Consider the following 25,441-nt stretch of genomic DNA (forward strand, 5'->3'; position numbering starts at 1 on the left):
ATGCCCATTTAATTCCTTCTTTCTCAGGTGGTGTTTCCTCCTGGCTGAGGAACCCATTTCCACATGTTTCAGTTGACCTCGGGTATGTCATTGAAAAGACCATTATTCATGCCTGATCCTTGACTGTGAATATCAGCAAGGTATTCCTGTGATAGGGAGGCAAGATCAGAGCTGTGTGTGATGTTATAGTGAATTGACATCCATACTCAACTGCACATCTGGCAGAAATTGTTGCAAGTAACAAGGAGCTTGCTTGAGACCATCCATCTCAACATTGACTGTAGATGGAACGTGGACCCTTCCTGGTTAGTTTGCCTCTGTTATTAGCTGGGTAAATTTCCTGAGCCACTAACAGTAGTTATTTGTTTTATTATTGTAACTTTAATGTAGAAAAAATATCCTATTATACTTCACAGGGAAAATGAAACAGACTATGTTGGGATAATGAGAGATGACCTAAGACTTGATCAGCAAAGTAGGGTTTTTTCAGAAAAATGTTAGAGATAAGGAGAGAATTAGACTGTCTAGGGATGGAGTATCAGAACACAGGACTGAGATGTTTTAAAGTTGTGCCATCGCTGGCAGAACATAGAAGCCCAGAGTCAGAAGCTGTTAGGGTTTAGAAAGGGGTGCAAGACTGGAGAGAATTACGGTGAGATGGGTTGAAGTGAGACTGTGAAAGGATTGAAAGATAAGTGCAAAGATTTAAAATTGGTTCATGAGGATCATGGAATTTGTTTAAGTCAGGGAGTACAAGCTTGTCTGGGTGAGTGAGACTTGGTGAGAGTCTGGAAGGACGTGGCTCATTGCCAGACAAGTTGGAATTTAATCTTCAACTCTCATATCGGTTCTCTTTTTTTTACCCCAGCTATAGGGTACTCCGTACGTTTTCATTGTGATTGATTGCTGAGCTGTCTTGTTTCAATGTAAAAAAAAAAAAATCTGGTTGAATGATTTAAGAGTTCTCGTAAAACCATAGTTCAGTCCTTAATTTTGTTTATCTAAACTTCACACTTGTAACTTCAGTTGTCTTGTCACATCAGTAGGTCAAAGGATAGACATAGTTTTCCTGTAATAGTCATAAATTATAATCATTGATAGTTAGTGGTTATATGTCCCTCATAACCTACGTAAGTCAGCAGTTGTTATAAAGTGCTGAAGATATGGCTGCTAAAATCTTCCAAGACCAGGTTACCAGTTTGTGCTAAGTTAGTGATCTCAGTGGTAGTGACAGTAGGCATAATTTATTTAATGATTCTTGCTGGGCATGTAATTTGGTAACAGTTCCAGTCTGAGCTCTCACCTATTAGATGGTCACTTGGCTGAACTATTGAAGGCCAATTAGTGTCTGTGGAACTCAGTCCATGTATGAGTCGCTGCCTTCAAGAGGGGAGAGGAGAACATTGGTAAATAGGTAATGAATATGGCATTAACCTTATCCTCGAGGATTGCAATAATATAGAATACAATTAATTATAGTACCAACGCAGTACCATTTCATACTTTGTACCACTTTTCTGTTATTTTGACTAAATATTTCATCTGAAATGGCTCCTGTATGAGCAAATTTAAGAAATGCCTTTAAATAAACATTATTTTGTCAGTAATACAAAAGCAAAATACTGTGGATGGTGGAAATCGGAAATAAAAGCAGAAAATGCTGGAAACACTCAGAAGGTTAGACAGCATCTATGGAGATAAATCAGAGTTAACCTTTCAAGTCCATGATGAATTGGGTGATGAAGGGTCACAGGCCTGAAACATTAACTCTGATTTCTCTCCACAAATGTTCCAACATTTTCTGTTTTTATTTTATATTGGCCATTATTTTGCTTTCTTTTTTTATTCATTCATGGGATGTGGGTGTCGCTGACTAGACCAGCATTTATTGCCCATCCCTAATTGCTCTTGAGATTGCTTTTTGAAAATAATACCACTTTAAGCTAGAAAGCTCACATCCTATTGCTGTTTAATAAAAGCAAGAAAATACTGCCAATCGCTGTGATTGACTAAATTTACAGAATCATGTGGCCATTTTTAAATAAATTTCAAAGTTTGATTGGCATTACCTTTAATTTTGCTTACACTTTTGAAAGCTTGAATTGCTTGTCCCCAGCTGAGACTCTGCAGCCTGATTACAGTTTGGATGGTTAAGAAGCATTTGCTTGTATTTGGAGTACACAATTCAACCTTGTCGGTCGTGGATCTTGTGTATGAAAGAAAAGGTTGGATTCAAAAGCTGTATACCTGTGCTCTTTTGCTTAGTATTAAAGTAAATGTGCTTTCTCCCATCACCTTTGCTCAGAAAGGACAGGCCTAAAACAGGGTAGTAGATACATCAATACAGTTTGATTTATTTTTCATTCTAACTTTGTAAAAATGAACAGTTTACCTTTTTGATGAAGTGGCTTTGCTTCTGCTTGGCACCTATGGTGGTCAACTTGATGACACAACTATTCTTCCTGTGATCTACAGGTACAACAATTTTTTGAGCTTTCAAGAAGCCCAATTCCTACTTGTCTTGTTGACGAGAGGTTTTCATATTTTTGTTTGTATTTTTCCTAGTGCATGCATTTTCTCCCCTATCCTTTCTGCTTTTATATACTGTATATATGTATTCTCTTTCTATTCTTATTTCTTTGCTGCAGACCGTGCTATGGCAGGACAGCAAAACAATCAGGATGTCAAAGGTAAGTCATGGCAATGGATCTTTTTGATGCAACTTGCCCCACATATCTTGGATCCTTTCATGCCATTAGCTGGCTTTATTCACATTGATCAGTCAATTGGACATATTTTGATTTAACAATGACATCTATACTGTCTCTAATTTAAAGCAACATAACTTTCATTAGTTCTACATAAAGGTCTGCATAAGGGCCACATTTAACAAATATGAATCAGGCCGTAGCTGAAGAAGCTGTATAGTTGACCAGTAACTGGTCAAGTAATAAATGTCATATTACACATGCTGTTCATTTGATACAAGATTCTGTTTAGAATGTTTATATTGTGAATCCAGAAAATCAAGTTGTCTTGTCAACTGATTAAACATTTGACCTAACGTAAATCCTGCAGGCTTAGCTGCGTATACTTAACCACTAACAAACGCTATAAGTAGTGGCAGTTCAGTGCAATTTGTTACAGCAACAGTGATAGTGTATGCCAAATACTTAAAATGCTTTCACTATGAAGCTTATAAATGTTTGAAACTTATACTTCAGTTTAAAATTTGAATGTCTGCTAAATTAAAAATTAAACCACATTTTGAACAATTATCATTGACTTTGATGAATTTACTTATAAGTATAATTAACTAGACCACATGTGATCTGTAATTTGGCCCAGGGAAACATCAGGGCCCACTATAGCTTTAAGTAGATGAACAGCTACCTTTACTGGCTATGGACCTTTTTTTTATTAAAAACAAACTTTAACACCTCTCTGTTTAATTCTGTTTTTCAATTCATCTTCCATACCTCCGCATAGCCAGTATAACCTGTGAATGCTGGCAATTTGGGTGGGAGATAAATGGGGAGGGACTGTCGCTTATAATGTAGAGTTGTGATTAACTATAAAGTTACATCAGAAGTTTGGATCGCCACCATTATTGGCTCAGTTTCCTTATGCTACTGGGCGTTGTAAAATTTATTGGTAGAGCTGGATTGCTAAAGTTTTATTCATATTTAAACAAAAGTGGCAGTTGAAGCTAGTGGTGACTAAAGGTATTTGTTCTTTGAAAAAGAGCTTTTAACTTGCTAAATTAGCCAGCAAGTTCCATCTTAGAATTAGTCTTATAACAAGATGATACAAGAAAAGCTGGCACTGAATTTTAAGTCCTGAATTTTAGGTGCAGTGTTTATGTTACTGGACTAGTAATCCAGAGCCGGACTAATAATCCATAATATGAGTATTCAGGTTCCACCGTAGCAGTTTGAGACTATGAAGTTAATTTTGAAAGTCTGCAACCAAAAATCTGTTACAGTCCCCAACACTTAAACCATCCATGTTTATCATTGACAACCACTTTTATCAGGCAAATAGTGCTAGCTATTTTCCATTACCATATGAATCAATTACAAAGGCACTGTTTATAATATATGATGAATGCTGGTTATTCTGCACAACTCAATAAGTACTTATTTAAAAGGCTTTGCTGATTTTAGTCAAAGTTGAATCTTCAAGCAGTTTCGTCAGCTGTACACACGTCATTATATTAATGTTTTCTCAGTGCTGAGATTTTGCATGCAACTGCTAACAGGTAGGGAGAGTCTATGGCTAAATAGAGATTATCTGTGTTCTTGAATAATGCATTGGCTATTTAAATTTTTGATTTTACCGTTCATCACGTATTTCAGTCAAACTGCATTAACACCAGCTTGCGCACTGTAAACAGTGGAGAAAGTGCCATAAAAGTGACAGTGAAGTTGTTGGATTGTTGCTGCTTGGGTTTTTAGGGAAGAGAACCTGTTGTCTTACCTGATGTGGTCGATACTCTACTTCCACATCAATTTGGTTGACACTTAACTTCCCTCTGATGTGACACAGCAAGCCATTCGGTTGTATTGGGTGGACAGTAAGGGCTGAATTTTCGTTCCTGAGTCAGTTGTACAGAGTTGGGAAAATTTCTGAATCCCCAAACTTGTCTCAGGAGAAACTCCCTCAACCAGGCACATTTTCATGTTGGTAAGGGGGGCAGGGGTGGCAATGTTGGGGGCAAGGGTGTTAACTGAAATTGGGTCCACCATCCCCTGGAAACCATGCGGAGGCAGCCATGGGCTGGTTAAAAGGCCTCCCTCAGTGCTCTGCAACTTCTTCCCAGTTGCATTAAAAAGAATAAAATGAAAAACAGCCCTCTAGCCCTCAACCATTACACTCCCTCATTCCCCACACACCCCCCATGCCCCATCCATGCCAACTCATACTCTCATGGCCTCTCATACCCTCTATGCCAACCTATGACCCTCTACACACTCCCATGGCTCCTTATTCCCTCCATGCCAACCCATAATTCCCTTGCCTGACCATGGTTCTTTGTAGCCCCTATGCCAACTTAATGGCAACCCATGACCCCCACCCATCACCCTTTGTCTGGCACCCTTCATGCCAAATCACCCAGTATCCACCATGGGCATACCTCAGGAACCATGCTGAGATGAAATAAAATAAAGTTCTAAGCATATATTACAAACTTCATATTTAAAAACACACTCATTGATAAAAAACCATTCAATACATTTAAATCCATTCAAGCACTTAATCTCTTGTAAAAACAAGGAAAGAAAAATTCCAGGGGGAGGACCCATCATCTGTGGTTAATTAAAAAATTTAAAGATAGTATCAAACTTAAAGAAAAAGCATATAATAGTGCAAAGATGGGTGACAGAAAGCAGGAAACTACAGGCCAGTTAGCTTAACATCTGTCATAGTCAAAATGTTAAAAGCTATAATAAGACATCATAGCACTGCACTTAGAAAAATTCAAGGCAATCAGGCAGAGCCAACACGTTTTGTGAGAAGGAAATCATGTTTAATCAATTTATTGGAGTTCTTTGAAGAAGTAACATATGATGTGGATAAAGGGGAACCAGTGGACGTACTGTACTTGGATTTCCAGAAGGATTTGGTAAGGTGCCACATCAAAGGTTATTGTGGAAAACAAAGCTCATGGTGTAGGGTATAACATATTAGCATGAATAGAAGATTGGCTGGCTAGCAAAGTGGGCATAAATGGGCCATTTTCTGGTTGGCAAGATTTAATGACTGGTGTGCCACAGAGATCAGTGCTGGGACCTCAACTTTTTACAATTTATATGAATGACATGGATGAAGGGACTGAAGATATGTATGGATGACACAAAGGCAGGTAAAAAAGTAAGTTATGAAGAGGACATAAGGAGTTTATAAAGACATATAGATAAGTTAAGTGAGTGGGCAAAGATCTGGCAAATGGAATATAATGTGGGAAAATGTGAAATTGTTAATTTTGGCAGGAAGAATAAAGAAGAAGCATATTATCTAAATGATGAGAGGATGCAGAGGGACCTGGGTGCACAAGTGCACGAATCACAAAAGGTTAGTATGCAGGTAGAGCAAGTAATTAGGAAAGCTGTTAGGATATCGTTTAATGGGGGTCGGGGGGAATTGAATACAAAAGTAGGGAGGTTGTGCTTCAGTTATACAGGCCATTGGCGAGACCACATCTGGGGTACTATGTACAGTATTGGTCTCCTTATTTAAGGAAGGAGGTAAATGCATTGGGGGAGCAGTTCAGAGAAGGTTACTAGACTAACACCTGGAATGAGCAGGTTGCCTTATGAGGAAAGGTTGGACAGGCTTGCTTGTATCCATTGGAGTTCGAAGAGAAGGAGACAACTTGATTGTAACATGTAAATTTCTGAAGGGTCTTGATAAGGTGTATGTGAAAAGGATATTTCCTCTTAAAGATGGGTTACCCTTTAAAAATAGGGGGTTACCCATTTAATACAAAGATGAGAATTTTTTTTCTGAGAATTGTGAGGCTTTAGAACTCTTCCTCAAAGGCTGGTGGAAGCAGAGCCTTTGAATATTTTTAATGCAGAGCCAGATAGATCCTTGATAAGTAATGGGGTGAAAGATTATAGAGGTTTGGTGGGAATGTGAAGTTGAGGTTGCAATCAGATCAGCCATCATCTTATTGAATGGCGGAGCAGGCTCGAGAGACTGAGTGGCATACTCCTGCTCCTAATTCATATGTTTGTATTTGTATTCATCACCTCACATGAAAGCCAACTAATCCTTTCATAACCACTTGGAGTTTTCAATCAAGCTATGGCCTCCCACAGTAGGTTGTTGAAGCAGGCAAGCTTCATAATGAATAATTACGTCAATAAACATCCATTGAATTTGCAAGCACTGATTTTTTTTCAACTGTAGGCTGTTTTTGTTTTTCAAAATTTAAAGAACAGAGGATTTAAACAACTTGACAGTTCCACAGACCTTATCGACCTTTTATGCACATTCATGTCTACAGGCACTCCTCGACTCTTTGATGTTTGAGTTATGACGAACGGCACTTATGATATTTATAAATTGATGCCCTGTTTGACTTTCCTGTGTCGTTTTCGACTTTACAATGCCATGCCAGCAAACATGTTCACATATGCGCTGCCCATCTCCCTAACTCAAGGCACTCAGTTGCTGTTCTGACACCATTAATACAGTACTGTACTATATTTCTATAAGTATTTTTAGCTTTTGTGATTTTTTAATGTCAAGATTACTATTTGCAACATAAATATACTAATGTAGCTATATTACTTGTCTCTATTTGATTTTGTACTAACTTTTGGGTTATTTTGGTGAAAATAATGTATTGGGCCTTGGTTCAGGAACCAATCCCCCATTTATAACATTGTTCTTATGTGAAAATCAGTTCCGAGGTACAATGTTTCGACTTAAGATACGGTTTTCAGGAGCCAATTGTGCCATAATTCCAAAGACTGCCTCAACTCTTAACAATCGTAAAAGACCTCTCCAAAAGGGTACCTGGATCTCTGTAAAGAACTCTTGTTCTTTTCCTTTTCCTCAAATGTCTAAAGCCACGAGTTGTGCTTCAGAAACCTGAGTGACGAAAATTTCTTCTGAATCAAGGGAGCTGCATTTTTAAATGTGCTGCTGCCTCAGTGAGCCGCAGATGTGTGAAATACCTTCTGCTCCCATTTCTGCACACCTGCAAAAATGGTGGGTGCTGGGTTTGGGGGTGGGACTTCTGGAATGAGGGCTGGGACTTCTGGAATGAGGGCTCCAGTGCCATTTTGACTAAGCCCTTCCAGCTCTGAACAGTTGAACCTAAACATCAGCCTTGACAGTGGCACCCGCAACCGAAGAATTGTTTATGTTTTTTAAATCCCAAGATTAATTATTAGAAAGTTAAATTGGCAGTTCACTTTTTACTAAGTTCTGGATTGAAAAAATAAGAAACTGCAAATGGTCAGAATCTTACATGAGGACAGAGAAGGCTGAAAATGACGAGCAGCCCAGCATAACCCCCACTCTACCATTACCATCAAGCTGGGGGATCAACCTGGTCCAATGAAGAGTGCAGAGAAGGCCATGCCAGGAGCAGCACCAGGCATACCTAAAAATGAGGTATCAACCTGGTGAAGCTACAATGAAGGACGACTTACATGCCAACCAATGTAAGCAGCATGGGATGGACAGAGCTAAGTAACCCCACAACCAACAGATTGGATGATGTCAGACCTGCTGAGTTTTTCCAGCATTTGCTGTTTTTAGATCAGATCTAAGCTCTGCAAACCTGCCACGTCCTGTTGTGAATGGTGATGGATGATTAAACATCTAACTGGAGGAGGCTTCACAAATATCCCCATCCTCGATCATGGGGGAACCGATCACTTCAGTGCAAAAGGTGAGTCTGAAGCACATGCAACCACCTTCAGCCAGAAGCACCAAGTGGATGATCTATCTCTGTCTCCTCCTTTGGTCCCCAGAACATGGATGCCGGTCTTCAGCCAATTTGATTGACTGATTCAGGAAACAGTGGAAAACATTGGATACTGCAAAGGCTATGGGCACTGTCAACATTCAACAAGAGTGTTAAAGGCATGTGCTCCAGAACTAGCTGCACCCCTAGTCAAGCCGTTCCAGGAGAGCTACAACACTGGCATCCACCTGGGAATGCGGAAGATTACCCAAGTATTTCCTGTCCACAAAAAGCGGAAAAATCCAACCTGGCCAATTACCACCCCATCAGCTTACTCTTGATCATGAAGTTAATGAAAGGTGTCACCAACAATGATATCAAGTGGCACATACTCAGCAGTAACCTGATCACTGATGCTCATTGGGCTCTGCCAGGGCCACTCCACTCCAAACCTCATTATAACCTTGGTCCAAATATGGAGAAAAGAGTTGAGCTCCAAAGGTGAGGTGAGAGTGACTGCCCTTGACATCAAGGCAGCATTTAACTGAGTGTGGAATCAAGGAGCCCTGGCAAAACTGGAGTCAATGGGAATGAGGGGGGAAAACTCTCCTCTGGTTGGAGTCATACCTAGCACAAAGGAAGATGGTTACGTTGCTGGAGGTCAGTTGTCTCAGTCCCAGAACATCGCTCCAGGGGTTGCTCAGGGTAGTGTCCTAGGCCCAACCATCATCAGATGCTTTATCAATGACCATCCCTCCATCATAAGGTCAGAAGTGGAGATGTTCGCTGATGATTGCACAATGTTCACCATTCGTGACTTCTCAGAGACTGAAGTAGTCCATCCCATATGCAGCAAGACATGGACAACATTCAGGCCTGGGCTGATAAGTGGCAAGTTACTTTTGTGCCTCACAAGTGCCTGGCAAACCATTTCCAACAAGAGAGAATCTAGCCACCTCTGCTTGACATTCAATGGCATTACTATTGCTGAATCCTCCACTATCAACATCCTGGTGGTTACCATTGACCAGAAACTGAACTAGACCAACCAGAAAAAACACTGTCACTACCAGAGCAGGCCAGAGGCCTGGAGTTCTGCAGCAACTCACCTGGCTCCCCAATGTCTGTCAATCATCTACAATACACAAGTCGGAAGTGTGATGGAATACTCTTCACTTGCCTGGATTAGTGCAGTTCCAACAACACTCAAGAAGCTTGACACCATTCAGATCAAAGCAGATTGCTTGATTTGCAGCCCATCCATTACCTTAGAAATTCACTGTCTCCACAACTGACACACCATGGCAGCAGTGTGTACCATCTACAAGATGCACTATGGCAACTCACCAATGTTCCTTTGACAGCATCTTCCCAATTCATGACCTCTACGAACCTAGAAGGACAAGGGCAGCAGATGCATGGGAACACCACCACTTGCAAGCACCACTTGAAGCCACGCACCATCCTGACTTGGAACTATATTGGCGTTCCTTCACTGTTGCTAGGACAAAATCCTGGAACTCCCTTTCTAACAGCAGTGTGAATGTACCTGCACTACATGGACTTCAGTGGTTCAAGAAGGTAGCTCACTACCACCTTCTCGAGGACAATTAGGGAAGGACAATAAATGCTGGCCTATCCTTCGATGCCTACATCCCGTGAAAGAGTTTTAAAAGAAAAAAAGACCTGTCAGGAAGAAAAATCATTACATGTTTTGGGTATAGCCTAACACTTTGGGTATGGATTGGCATTCTGGGTGGAGATCTTTGTGGATTTACACGTGAAACATTGACCTGTCTTTTCTCTTTACAAATGGTGTTGGGCCCAGTATTTTCAGTATTTTTGATTTTACTTGAAGTTATATAATTAGATACCCTTTTTGCTCCTGCATTCAACTGCTTACTGAAATATCTCCTTTTGAATTGATTGCTCCTATTTTAATGTAACTTCAAGCAAAATTCAAATTTTGTCTCTGAATACTCAGCCAGCTACACTTACAGTTGCCAACATTTCATTATTTAAGCTCCGCTGAACTACAGTTTTGATTCCTATTTCGAGTGAAATGCTCTTGTAATATTTTATAGTTGTGGTTGAGACTTATGTTGAGAGATGGATAGGCAAACAGTTGTACACTGGCCCATGCAGCAGAGCAATATGTTTGTCAGATCTATTCAGGGTATATTGCTTCAATGCGCAATGTCTGTTCTTCCATTTGTAAACGCTTACCAGGGGATACAAGAAAAGCTGGTAAAGAACTTAAAGGGAAATAGTGAATGATTTTGCAGACAATTAAAAACGTAAAAAGATTATTCAAGGTTAGGACAAAGAAGGAAATCTTCTCATGAAGGATCATAGAATAGCCAAGGTGCAAAATTAGTACCTTGCCTTGAATTTTATCTGAATGTGATAATGGGAGCAATTAGATTGGTTGGACTGGGTCCACCAATGGTCTGCATCCTTGAATGGCAACAACCTTTCAAACCGCAATGAGGTTGGAAGTTGTACCAAAGGCCTGAGGGTTACCAATGTTATGTTGTTATTCAAAAAGGAAAAAAGGGATAAACTGGGTAAATAAAGATCAGCCAGCTTAACATTGACAGTAGGTAGGCTTTTAAAGGTCATAAAACTAAAATTACTCAATTAGGAAGGCATTGGTTGGTTGAGCCCAACCTGCTCAGATTTCTAAAAGATACGTCGTTTCTGATTAATTAGATTTCTTTGATCAGTACACTGCAGAATTTCCTCAATCAGTGAATGCTTTGTGTGTCGATCTTCTAAAAAGCATTTGACAAGGTACCATGTAGGAGGCTTGTTGAATAGATTGAGGCCTGCTATTAAAGTGAGTGTCACAGCACAGATAAGAAGCTAGTTAGATGGAAGTAGAGTGCTCTAGTTACATGCATTATTAAATAATGGTTTTTCTGTCTTTTAACTAAATTTCTTTCAGTCAGGAAAAAATAGACAAGTTATGGAATTGGACAGACAGATGGCAGATGGAATTTAATGCTGTGACATGTAATGTGAAGCATTTTGGGACGGGGGGAAACAGACTAAATGTAGGAGTAGAAGAACAGAAAAACGTTGGGGTTTAGATACAAGAATCGTGAAAAATGGGTGGTTACGTTAGCATTTCAAGTTTTATAAACCAAGGCATAGTTTTCAAAGATTATGGGGTAATGCTAAACCTATATAAATAATTTATTAGGCTACTATTAGAATATTATACACTGTTTTGTGCACTTTTTGTTAGGAAGAACTTTGAGATTATGGAGGTAGTACAGAGGTATTGAGGTTCTATGAAAAATTTAAAAATTGACACAGGAAAAATAAAGGATTGTGGGGAAAGGGCAGGAAACTCAATCTAAGTGGATAGCTTTCAGACAACTGACACTGGCCCAAAATGTGCTGTTAAGTTCGATAACTTCTGTCAAGCCTTTTATAAATATTAAATAATTACATTTATTTTTGAGACTGTTTAAAAAAAAAAATGCATGCATGCCTGTCTCTCTCGGATGTTTTCTGGGCGGAGGTCGAGGACTACGAGTCCCGACGTGCCCTGAGAGTTCCAGTACATGCGTGGAGCAGGACAGGCTGTGCATCTCAGGCCAGTGTTCCAGGGTCTTCAGCGGCCAGTGCAGAGATCACCAGAGTGCCTGCATGGTGGTGGTGGCACGGAAACCCGACCACAGGGCCCAAGATGGCCTGAGTAAAGGTAACCCCAGCTGACTGGGCATGCTGAGAGGGAGGAGAAGAGGCAAACCATAAAAGTGTTGCTGTTAACTGGACTTAGGAGCAGTTCCAGGAGCTGTTTGATAGGAGAGGTCCTCAGGAGGTCACTGATATCATGCTGTTGAGAGGGTTAGGGCTCAGAGGAAGCCCTCAGAGTGATTTTTCCCAATATAAACGATTTCTGGCAGCAAGCTTTTATGAATTTAAAAATAAAGAAGATTATTTATTATCACACACTGGCCCTGGAAGTTTAAATCGTGAGCTTTTACATGCAAAGATTAGATACAGGTGAAGAAAAAAACGTGATCACAATCTGGAATTATTTCCATCTCTTTTGTAGCAGGCCTGTCATTTCTTATATTAATTGCTGCTTTAGCTGGAGTGGAGGTCTTGTAAAAGCGGAGGATTCTCATTAAGCTGCAAGGTTTCTTGTAGTTGAATTGTCAGGAGGTTGCTATCAGGTGAACTTGAAGTTGGAACAGTATCTGCAGAGAGGAACAAAGTTAACGTTTCGAGTCCGTATGACTCTTCGACAGAACTAAGGAAAAATAGAAGAGAGGTGAAATATAAGCTGGTTTAAGTGGTGGTGGGACAAGTAGAGCTGGATAGAGAGCCAGTGATAGGTGGAGATGGCCAAAAGATGTCATAGACAAAAGGACAAAGAGGTGTTGACAGTGGTGACATTAGCTAAGAATTGTGCTAATAGGTGACATTAAGGGTAGAAAGCAGGACAAGCAAGGTACAGATAGCCCTAGTGGGGGTGGGTGGGGGGAAGAGACCAAAATAGGCTAAAAGGTAGAGATAAAACAATGGATCGAAATACATTTAAAAATAATAGAAATAGGTGGGAAAAGAAAAATCTATATAAATTATTGGAAAAAAGGGGGATCGGGAAGGGGGTGGGGGTGGAGGAGAGAGTTCATGATCTAAAATTGTTGAACTCAATATTCAGTCTGGAAGGCTGTAAAATGCCTAGTCGGAAGATGAGGTGCTGTTCCTCCAGTTTGCGTTGGGCTTCACTGGAACAATGCAGCAGGCCAAGGACGGACATGTGGGCATGAGAGCAGGGTGGAGTTTTAAAATGGCAAGTGACAGGGAGGTCTGGGTCATGCTTGCAGACAGACCGAAGGTGTTCTACAAAGCGGTCACCCGGTCTGCGTTTGGTCTCTCCAATGTAGAGGAAACCGCATTGGGAGCAGCGAATGCAGTAGACTAAATTGAGGGAAGTGCAAGTGAAATGCTGCTTCACTTGAAAGGAGTGTTTGGGCCCTTGGACGGTGAGGAGAGGGGAAGTAAAGGGGCAGGTGTTGCACCTTCTGCGGTTGCATGGGAAGAAGCCGTGGGAGGGGGTTAGGTGTAGGGGGTGATGGAGGAGTGGACCAGGATGTCCTGGAGGGAACGATCCTTGCAGAATGCCGCCGGTGAGGGGGTGAAGGGAATATGTGTTTTGTGGTGGCATCATGCTGGAGTTGGCGGAAATGTCGGAGGATGATCCTTTGAATGCGGAGGCTGGTGGGGTGATAAGTGAGGACAAGGGGGACCCTATCATGGTTCTGGGAGGGAGAGGAAGGTGTGAGAGCGGATGCGCGGGAGATGGGCCGGACACAGTTGAGCGCCCTGTCAAACACCGTGGGTGGAAAACCTCGGTTAAGGAAGAAGGAAGACTTGTCAGAGGAACTGTTTTTGAAAGTGGCATCATCAGAACAGATGCGGTGGAGGCGAAGGAACTGAGAGAATGGGATGGAGTCCTTACAGAAAGCGGGGTGTGAGAAGCTGTAGTCAAGGTAGCTGTGGGAGTCAGTAGGCTTGTAATGAATATTGGTGGACAGTCTATCACCAGAAATTGAGACAGAGAGATCAAGGAAGGGAAGGGAAGTGTCAGAGATGTACCATGCGAAAATGATGGAGGGGTGGAAATTGGAAGCAAAATTAATAAATTTTTCCAGGTCCAGACGAGAGCATGAAGCAGCACCGAAGCAGTCATTGACGTACCGGAGAAAGAGTTGTGGGAGGGGGCCCGAGTAGGATTGGAACAAAGAATGTTTCACAAACCCCATAAAGAGACAGGCATAACTAGGGCCTATTTCTTTTCCCACCTATTCCATTATTTTTAAATGTATTTCCATCCATTCTTTTATCCCTACCTTTTAGCCTATTTTGATCCCTTCCCCCCACCAGGGCTATCTGTACCTTGCTCGTCCTGCTTTCTACCCTTAATGTCACCTATTAGCACATTTCTTAGCTAATATCACCACCGTCAACACCTCTTTGTCCTTTTGTCTATGACATCTTTTGGCAATCTCCACCTATCGCTGGCTCTCTATCCAGCTCTACTTGTCCCACCCCCCCTTAAACGAGCTTATATTTCACCTCTCTTCTATTTTTCTTTAGTTCTGTTGAAAAGTCATACTGACTCGAAATATTAACTCTGTTCCTCTCTGCAGATGCTGTCAGACCTGCTGAGTTTTTCCAGGTATTTTTATTTTTGTTTTGGATTTCCAGCATCCGCAGTTTTTTGCTTTTATCTTCAAGTTGGAACAGTTTGGCAGGGGAAGTGTCCTTCTCCCACTTTCAATATTTAGCTGTATATTACCTTGATTGCATAGTTGTCTTGCAGTTGGCTTGATGGCTTAGATGGTGGTACTGCCTGAACAGCTTCTGTTATTTTTTGGTACAAGTCCCAAGCCCTTTTCCAAATAATGTGGGATGTTAGGCCGGTAAACGTCCTGTGTTGTGGCTTTTCACACTCATTAGAGTTTCAGCCTATCAAGGTTTTTGTGTTTGGGATGAGGAGTCAGCACAATACAATGGAACATCAATGAGGTCCAATTCATATTTGGTTAGCATTCATTGAGTTTCCACATCTATTGTCCATGGTGAAGCAGAAAGGTGAATTGGCTAGTACATCATAGGTCCTGTTTATTGATGACTCATCCTGAACAAAGGGATTTGTTAATTTCACAAGTGGCTCAAGATTGTCCATATGTTATATGGTATTTGCCTGAGTTTCAGGTCTTTCTGAGTTAATGCTGTCATAGTCACATGATATGTTGCAGCCATCTTAAGCTTTTGGTGTCCACTTTTAACACAAATACATGTAATATCTTTATGTCTATGTTGGGCATGAAACAATCATGAATTCTGCTTCGACAAGCAAAGAATTTCACATTCTTAACCACCATTTTTTAGCCTCCCTTTTAATTATTCCTGTAATTGTTTTCCCATATCATCATGCCAACCAATGGAGACAATTTTATCACCACTTACCATCATCTTTCACTGTTTCAAAAGTTCATATCTGATCGTCGCTAAGGTTTGCTGGAGTTAGCCTAACTTCTCACTTCCTAAAACTCACTTCATAACAGTTAGCATCATTTGGATTTTGTTTCTGTTGGATTTTCAGAACAACCATCAAAATGCATAACCTATCCTTCCTAAGCAGTATTGGGTTAGAGGCAGATGGGTGCACCTAACCTACTGGATTAAAGCCTCCCTTACTGACAGATGTATTAAAAGTACAAAGAACCACAAATTTTAATTGCAAGGTTTAACCAGGCACTTGCCCAGTTCCTTGCAGGAAAGCAACAAACAAAATTGAAGAGAAAAGCTGGAAATCTGTAATAACATAAAATGCTGGAATACTCCACCAGTCTGGCAGCACGTGTAGAGGGAAACAGAATTAAAGTTTCAGGTTGGTGATCTTTTGTCAGAACAAAATCGGAAACTTTTCCATTATTGTTGAAAAAAAAATTAGAGGAGATCAGCTGCAGTAAACAGCTGAATTCAGCACTACCATCATTACCAAAGCCTTTGAGTAAAGCTATAGCAAGTCAATTCTTTTTCAAAACCCCAGTTTTAATGTACTGACATTTGCATGAATATCACTTGCTTTGCATGAATATTTCTGCATCAATAAAGCTAAAGGTGAGACAAGAGTGGCCAATTTTGAGTTGCATCATTACCAGGAAATTACAGCACAAGAACTTTTTTTGTTTTTTAATGACAACAGTATTTTGCTAATGGTAAGCATTTTACCATCTCAACGCATTTTGCATGATTGAGCTTGTCCTGTTTCCCTCAAGCCTTGACCCCAGTGTGACCATTTTCTGTATCCTTGTCTTGTCATGACACCTTGTTGCATAATTGTAACCATGTTAGCACATTATCTTAATGTGCTGGTGAAGGGCAATGTGGAGAAGATGTACGTTGGCAAAGTTAGTGGATGTTGCATTTAGAGGATGATTTCTGTCAGACCAGCACACTCTGCACATCTACAGTTGAAACATTGCAATAAGTGTGTTCTGTTGCTTAACATAAAGCTTTAATCAACTCTTATCCTCAAATTAGTTTAATTTAGTTTATCCTGTTTGCTTTGCTGGATTTGGGACTGAGATGCTGAATATTTGTATGTCATTCTATAAACTCAACCACAGAAGAGCTGCATCTGTTCATTTTATATAGGCAGCAGAGGGAATATCTCTGTTGTTACATTACCACTTAGTGTTGATGTGAAGCAGATTGGCTGTCTCTTGATGTGAAGTTAAATGCGTAATTTGAGTGTCGGGTTGACTAAGTAACATGAGAATACACTGAAGCCAGCAAGTAGGAGACCAGCTTCAAGAGTCAATATAATACGATTTATGCTTCTGACCAGGTCAGTGAACACCAGGTACAGCTGAGGGGAAAAAAATGCCCTAAGTGACCAACCAGGAAATTTATGTATTTCATTTTCTGTGTATTTAAAGCATGGGAGAGATAATGCTTCCAGTGCCTTTTTGTTAAAACCAAAAATGACGTAAACTGAAGTAAACCTGCTTGCTTGCACAAGTACTTGAACACATGGGGTTGCTGTGTTGTGGGCAACATATTCTGGATCAGCAGCATGTTTAATATGGTGCAAGGCTTGCAATACAGCAACTTCGCAAAGCAAACTTTTCAACCTTTTGGAGCAGTGGGCTAAATTGTAGTTTCACAACTAATGAGTGAATTACCTACAATCAAATCGTTTCCGAATTAGAAAGCTAACAATTGTTAAATGTTATGCCCAATTCCCTCTCTGCATTGCACTTCTTAACATTTGTTGGGTGAAGCCATATCCTTTGTCACACTTGATTATTCTTCTGGTCCTTCATATTTTGGTGCGAGTTTTTAATCCAACTTGCCTATGCCATCCCACCTTTCTGCCACTTCCCCCTCATCCGCTGCTACTCCTTCAATTACACCTTTTGAAGAGTAGTCACTATTGGTATGGAAACCTATGCAATGAATTCCCACAAACATGACCAAATAATTATGTTAGTGGCAATGGATGTAGAATAAAATTTGTCCAGAACATCAATCTGTGCCATGAAGCTGGATGAGGATATATGATGTACATGGACTTCCTAAAGACATTTGATAAAGTGCCACATAACGGACTTGTGAGCAAAGTTGGAACTCATGGAATAAAAGGGACAGTAGCAACATGGATACAAAATTGGCTGAGCAACAGGAAACAGAGAAGTATTGCATGAGTATTGTTTTTTGGACTGGAAGGAAGTTTATAATGTGGTTCCCCAAGGGTCAATGTTAGGATCCATGCTTTCCTTGTATGGTAATGACCTCGACATGGGTGTGCAGGGCACAATTTCAAAATTTGCCAATGACACAAAGCTTGCAAATATTGTAAGCTGTGAGGAGGATCGTGTTAAACTTCAAAAGGATGTAGATAGGCTGTGGAATGGGAGAACAAGTGGATATTGAAATTTAATGCAGCGAAGTGTGAAGTGATTCATTTTGGTATGAAGAATGAAAAGAGGCAATGTAAAATAAAGGGTACAATTCTGAAAGGGGTGTAGGCGCTGAGGGATCTGGATGTAAGTTTCCAGAAACCATCTGGTATGACAGATTGAGAAAGCAGTTAATAAAGCATACGGGATCCTGGATTTTATAAATAGGAGCATAAAGTACAAAAGCAAGGCAGTTATGATAAATCTGTATAAAACACTGGTTCGGCCTCAAGTGAAGTATTACATCCAGTTTAGGCCACCACAATTTAGGAAGAATGTGAAGGCATTTTAGAGGATGTAGAAAATATTCGTGAGAATGATTCCTGGGATGAGGAACTTCAGTTGCATGGATCGAGTTAACATATTAAAATAGTAGTTCAAAAAATAGACTGGGGCTCTTTTCTTTGGAGAAGAGAAGATTAAGATGAGATTTGAGAGAGGTGTTCAAAACCATGCGGATCCTGGACAGAGTAGATAGGGAGAAACTGCTTCTATTGGCAGAATGAACGAAAATCAGAGGACACAGAGTTAAGGTGATTGGCTGAAGAAGCAACTGCGGCAGGAGGAAAGTTTTTCTTGAACAGTGAGTGGTTAGGATGTACTCCTATTAATCACCAAGAGCGTGGTGGAAGCTCTTTCTAGCTCTCAAAAGAAAATTGGATAATTATCTGAAGAGAGAGAATTTTGAGGGCCATGACCAAAAGACAGGGGAATGGGACTAGGTAAGTTGCTCTTGCAGCAAACTGGCATGGATACAATGGGCCAAATGGTTACAGCACGGAAGGCAGCCATTCTGTGATTATGTTAAATCTTTTACATCTACCTGAGAAGGCAAATGGGACATTTTAACTGACACACTCCGCAGCTCTGCCTCAGTACAGCATTGAAGTGTCAGACTGGACTATGTGCTCACATCTCTGAGGCAAAGCTGACCCGTGCAATGCTGAAACAGAGTGGTGGGGTGATAGTGGAGGCAGAATGGAATAGAGAAGGGAGAAATAAACACAGAGGTGATGAGGAAAATGACGAATTATGGAGTCTATTTTTTGAACTACTATTTTAATATGTTACCTCTTGCATGTCTTCATAGGAACATAGAGGCAGGAGTCAAAGTGATCAAGTTCACATTTACACCATCTGCCAAATCTTTGCCCACTCACTTAACCAGTCTATATCCCTTTGCAGACTCTCTACCTCCTCTTGACAACTTACTTTCCTACCTATCTTGGGGCCATCGGCAAATTTAGCTACCATACATTCGTTACCTTCATCTACGTCATTGATGTAGGATGCAAATAGTTGAGGACCCAGCACTGATCCCTGTGGCACTCTACCAGTTAGAGCTTGCCAATTCGAGAGAGACCCGTTTATCCTTACTCCATGCTTCCTGTTAGCCAACCAATCCTTTATCTGTGCTAATATGTTACCCTCTACACCATGTGCCCTTATCTTGTGTAGTAACCTTTGATGTGGTACCTTATCAAGTGCCTTTTGGAACTCCAAGTATACTGCATCTAACAGTTCCCCTTTACCACCTTAAATGTTACTTTGTCAAGAAATTCTAACAGATTAGTTGATCGCAATTTCCCTTTCACAAAGCCATGTTGGCTCTGGCTGATCAACTCATGATTATCTAATTATCCTGCTATAACCTTCTAATAATGCATTCCAGCACTTTCTCTAAGACATGGATAACTGGCCTATAGTTTCCTGATTTCTGCCTCCCTCCTTTCTTGAATAAAGGTGTTACATTAGCTATTTTCCAAGCCACTGGAACCTTTCCAGAATCTAAGGAAGCTTGGAAGATTATAACTAATGCACCTGCTATCTGTGCCACCACTTCTTTTGAGACCCTCGGATGCAGGCTGTTCACTTCTGGGGATTTGTCAGTCTTTAGGTCCAATAGTTTTCCTAGCAGCTTTTCATTGGTGATGGTGATTGTATTAAGTTTATCCCTCCCTATTGTCATTTGATTTTCAAGAATCGTTGAGATGTGTTCCTAGTCCTCTACCATGAAAGACACACACAAAATACCTATTCGCACCTCCGCTATTTCTTTGTTTTCCGTTATCGATTCCCCAGATACTGTCCCTAGAGGACCAACTAAAGAGTAGCTTTAGTTATTCTTTTCCTATTCAAATACTTGTAGAAACTTTTACTAGCTGTTTTTTACATGACTAGCTAGCTTTCTCGCATACTCTGCTTTCTGTCTCTTTATTATCTTTTTAGTCATTCTTTGCTGGTGTTTAAAATCTGTCCGATCCTCTGACCTACCACTAATCTTTGCAGATTTATAAAGTCTTTATTTCAATTTAATACTATCCTTAGCTTCCTTATTTAGCCACAGATGACACATCCTTCATGAAGAGCCTTTCTTTATCACTGGGGTAAATTTTTTCTGAGCTTTATTAAATATCTCCTTAAATGCCTGCCACTGCAACTCTACTGTGCTAGCTTTTAACCTAGTTTCTTGGTTAATCTTAGCCAATCTGCCTTCATACTCCCATAGTTACCTCTATTTAGGTTTAAAACACTAGTCATGGACCCACACTTCTCTTCCATTTCAAACTGAAAATGAAGTTCAGTTACAAATTTGTTGCCCATTTGTCTGTCACAATTATGTGATTGTCGGGTTTCCCTGACAAAATCCTCTTGAGATTTAGACTTTCATTGGCCTTAAATGTATACATTTTTTTTCTAAACGTAAGTCATACTTTCGATTTGAAGAGTGAGAAAAGTAAAGTAGGAATCTGGGTCTTTTGCTATTAAATATTTAACTTCATGAAGCATTTATATCTAAAGTCCATTTCGCATGTTGTTGACGAGGCATATTTCCAAGTTGGTTGGCCAGGAACCCAAACAAGTTATATTTTACTGCTAACTGAACTACTTTTTAACCATAAATCCAACAAGCATTTCCAATCCTCCAGTTGATGATGAACAATACCACAATATCAGCCTGTGCTTTTAATTATAGTACTAACAAGGTATGAAGCAAGATTTCCTGTATGCAAAACCTGTACTATCTCAACAGGCCTTGAACTTCATTACCCCATAGCACACAGGAAATCTTCTCTATGGTAAATATATTGATAAAATTCAAAAAGGTGACATGCATATTTCACAAAGTATCCTTTAAAAATCTGCAAATTTAAGCTTTCCTCAGTTTAAGGGTTTTTCCCTAAATGTCAGTCACACTTTACCAAATCTTCAAATCAGTGGTAGGAATTTGGGCCCATTGACTTTCATGCATTTGATTTAATACATTTATATCCAATGTCCATCACCCATGTTGTTTCTAACTGTAGTCATAAATACGTTACAGTTTTAATGATGTCAAGAATTTATCACTTGTACTTGCAGCAAAATTTCAGTTGGTGAGAGCATTGTTTCCTATAATAGCTTCTATGGTGGCAGTGGAGATGGTGCCAGCTAATTCTGTGAAAGAAAATTATGACAGGTTACTGTTATTTTTACTCAGGTTACCAGTGTGGGTGGTGCAGGAGGAGAAGAGAACTTCATATATCTAAAGATACTCCCAACTCCCATGTGCTTTATCTTGCATCCTGAGCAAGGAACTCTGTCACTTGACCATTATGTTTGAACAGCAGTCAGGAATGAGATTTGACTCTGGTACCTCTAATTGGAAACACAGTGTTCGATAGCTGCATCTCCTTTCCACCATCTTTCATGTCAATGAACAAGTTGTTTGTATAATTAATGAGGTTTCATGTTTTGGATTTCCAACTTGAAAGCCAAAAATACCTGATGACAGAGGTGTCTTCAACATCATTGTACTGGGAAATACACTTGTTTCAGAAAACTTAATTTCCCATGGAAATGGGCAAAATTTCACCGTGCTCTCACTCTGAGGAATGACTTTGAATTAATGCATGCAACTAACTCAGTATTAAATAACAGCTTCCTACTAACTTCATTTCTGAATGTGGATTTATCTGTGGGGGTCATCAGGCCTTGGTGGGAGGGGTGGTGTTGGGCCTCGGGTTGAAGGGGCATCGGGCATTGTGGAGGTCTCAGACTAAGGTGTTGCGGGGGGACGGGGGTTGGGTGATGGGGTTCTTGAGTCGAGGGTTGGGTGGGATGGGGATGGTGCCTCGGGGTGGAGCCTCTTGGGGCTGTCGGGCCTCAGGTGGGGTGGTGGAATTTGGGCCTTGTTGGGGGTGGTTGCAGTGGTTCAGGACTTGGGAGGTCATCAGGCTTGGTTTGGGGGACGTGGTCAGGCTTGTGGAGGGGAAAGGGGGTTTGAGTCAGGTCTGACCTCGGGGGTGGGGGGATGTCAGGAAGATACAATAATTCTCATAATGTTATGGGAATTTATTGTAAAATAGTGGTGTGTGTGTGTGACTTAATTGGATTAAAGATAGCTAGTCTAAAGGCTTTGATGTGGTAGAAGATGAGCTAGGTTTGAAATGTTAAGAAGGTAAACATAGGTGTCAAGGGAATATTTGCATTTTTAAATAAACCAGACTAGATTGTTTTCAAAGAAGGGGTAAAATGTGTCACCTAGCCAGCTGAAGTTCAGAAACAATGTATTTATTTTTTCCAAAGGTTACTGGTAAAATTTAGTACTATGAGAGATTTTTGTTATCAGAAAAGTGAAGTCGAAAGATATAGTGAAACAATGGGAATTTGTATTCAGAGGGAAAAATATGTATAAAGGAACAAAGGCTGTGTGTAAGGGTAGGAATTTTAGGATCTAACAAGTGTGAGAAGCCTTCAGCACCTATATCTCAAGCTGCAGTCTACAAAGAACTGAAGTTAAGGAAACTCACTTTGAATTGGATTGTTAGAGTATCATGTTATTTTGCCTGGGTCTTTTAAAATCTATGTGTCTTACTGTTGCTTTAATGATAGTGTAAGTGGGAGTCAGATTAATTAGGGGATTTAGAAGTTATTATAGTAGTAATTTATAGACATATGTATATGCTTAAAATCATTTCTTTTAATAAATGTTTAATGTAGCTTTATAAAAACCTATGAGACTCGGTAGTTTTATAAAGACCTGTGAACCTTATTACAACTGAATTCAAAGCCCACATCTCGAAACATACAAATTGAAAAAATAGTTGTGGTAGTTGTCTCAGGTTTCCCTCTGAGATTTGAACAACTCAGCATTTACCATTGGCTGTGGATGAGAGAGTCAGGGGAGAATGGTGGGTGTGAGAGTCAGGCCTGGCAGGGGGATGGGAGGGAAGTGGATCTGGGGAGGGATGGTTATAAGTAATATCTTATCTTGGGGGCGGGAGGAGTGGGTATGTGAGTCTCACCTGGGCGGGGGGGGGGAGGGATGGGAGATGGTGAGAGCCAGGCCGAGAAGAGAGTTGGGGGTTAGCGTCGGACCTGGTTGCAGGGGAAGTGTCCCCATGGTGGTGGGTTGGGGAGCTTCTGTCAAAAGGTCCCATGGAGGGTTGGTGTGGAGGAAAACCCTTGGGGTCTCAGAGGCGGTGGGAATCCTGTGGGGCAGTAGTTGGGGCTTGAGGGAGACTCCTGGGGTGTGTTGGGGCTGAGTGGATTCCGGGTGGGAGGGGGTAGTCTAGGGGGTTGGTGTGTGGGAAGTCTGGTGGAGGGAGAGCCCTGGAGTGTCGAGGGGAGGAGGCGTGGGGAATCCCGTAGGGGGCGGTTAGTTTGGATTTGTGTAATAGTTACCCAGATGTTAAAAGAGGTTTTAATTGTTCTTACTTTTTCTGGGTAACTATTGGTGTAACCCAGTCAGAAGCATCTGAAATTTGGGATTTAAATCCCATTTTCAGATGGTTCCCAGTGCAGGGCAATTGCTTATGGGAATTTTGTACATCTGAGCAATTGTCGTGCAAGTCTTACCTGGGAACTTGCAAAGGGCATTCATCAGTGCATCTTTGGGGTATCACCCCTAGCACACCTTTGTGGCCCCCGCCCTCCCCAACCCATCTTTGGGGTCGTTTCCCCTCCCACCCCAGTGCATCTTTGGGGTCGTTTCCCCACCCCAATGCATCTTTGGGGGTCATTTCTCCCCCCCACTCCCTGTCCCACCACCACCACTGCCAGATGCGTCATTGGGGTTGTTCTCTTCACCCACCCATGCCAGCGGGCCTTTGGGGGTCATTTCCCCCCTGCCCCTCCCCAGCGCATCTTCAGGATCCCATCTCTTCTCTCTACCAACCTCCCCCCCCACCGCCCTGCAGAGTGCATCATCCCCCCGGCAGATCTTCGGGGTTGTAACGGCCCCCCCCCCCCCCCCCACCCCCCCGGTGCATATTTGGGGTAATTTGCCCACCAACCCCTAACATATCTTTCGAGTCCCATTTCCCCACCACTGGGAATGTCAGCCTAGATCTTGTGCTGAAGATTGTGGAGCTTGACTGAGATCACAAAATCCTATGATTGAACCTTCCACCTTCTGAGGAGGAATGGGGCAACCTCTGGCAGTATGGAATTCTTAAGGAATGGAAAATATTCATTCAGCCCACAGGATTTTTTTTTTTGTAAATTAAGCCTACTAACGTGGTTTTGCCTTTTACTTCCATCCCCCATGTCCCTAAAGGTGCATCTTATCTCTTGACACCTTGACACCGAATGGCCTCCTTGTGCTGTAACTTTTCTCTGGTAACAGAACGGGTTGATGAGGGTAATTAAGTTAGGGTCGTACATGGACTTTGAAAAGGTGTTTGATAAAAGCCACATAATAGATTTGCTGGGCAAAAGTGAAACCCAGGGAATTAAAGGGGGTATGGCAATTTGTGTACAAATTTGTTTAAGGGACCAAAATCCAGATGCAGGTAAACAGTTTTTCGTACTTGAGGGAGGTCAGAGAGTGGTGTTCTCTACGGGTCAGTAGTAGGACCACTGCTCTTTTTGATATATATTAGTGACATGGACTTGGGTAAACAGAGCATAATTTCAAAGTTTGAAAATGGCCCAAAACTTAGAAATGTAGTAAGCAGTGAGGAGGATAGTACCAGACTTCAGGGGGACATAGGCAGACCCATCAAATGACAAAATGTATGGCAGTATAAAACAGAAATGTGGAACAATATATTTTGGTATGAAGAATGAGGATAGGTGATATAAACTAAATCTTTAAAAGGAACAGAGAAACCAGACGGTGTACAGACATAAATCTTTGAAGGTTACCTTATTTTAGAAAAAAATATGTGACATCCTTTCCTTTCTAACTGAGAAATAGAATACTGTCCAAAAATAAGCAAATTATGCTAAACCTTTATATAACACTTGTTTTGCTGCAATTGGAGTATTGTCCTCAATACTGAGCATCAGACTTTTGGAAGGATATCAAGGCATTTAGGTGCAGAGGAGATTTACAAGATTTTGCCAGTGATTCGGGGCTTTAATCATGGGAGGAGATTAGAAAAGCTGGGGTTGTGGTCCTTCGAGCAGAGGAAGTTAAGGGGAAATTTAATGGAGTTGTTCAAAATCCTGAACAGTTTTGACAGAGTAAATAAGGATAAACTGTTTCCAGTGGCAGTAGGGTTGATAATTTTAGAGGATTCAAAGGTAATTA

The 25,441-nt window shown here is 41.0% G+C and overlaps 1 protein-coding gene across 7 annotated transcripts in view; it reads left to right on the forward strand.

Annotated features, from left to right (window-relative positions):
- Positions 1–25,441, forward strand: part of yaf2 (YY1 associated factor 2) — a 208,066-nt gene that overhangs the window by 21,493 nt on the left and 161,132 nt on the right. For 6 of the 7 annotated variants that reach the window (XM_041215530.1, XM_041215531.1, XM_041215525.1 and 3 more), the window contains one exon: positions 2,649–2,690. The exons of the other annotated variant lie outside the window; for it this stretch is intronic. In XM_041215530.1, coding sequence (XP_041071464.1) covers positions 2,649–2,690 — 42 coding nt within the window. The remainder of the gene's footprint in view (positions 1–2,648; positions 2,691–25,441) is intronic. 7 annotated transcript variants of the gene reach the window in all.

The sequence above is a fragment of the Carcharodon carcharias genome, chromosome 21, assembly GCF_017639515.1.
Source record: "Carcharodon carcharias isolate sCarCar2 chromosome 21, sCarCar2.pri, whole genome shotgun sequence".
In the NCBI taxonomy this organism is placed as follows: Eukaryota; Metazoa; Chordata; class Chondrichthyes; order Lamniformes; family Lamnidae; genus Carcharodon; species Carcharodon carcharias.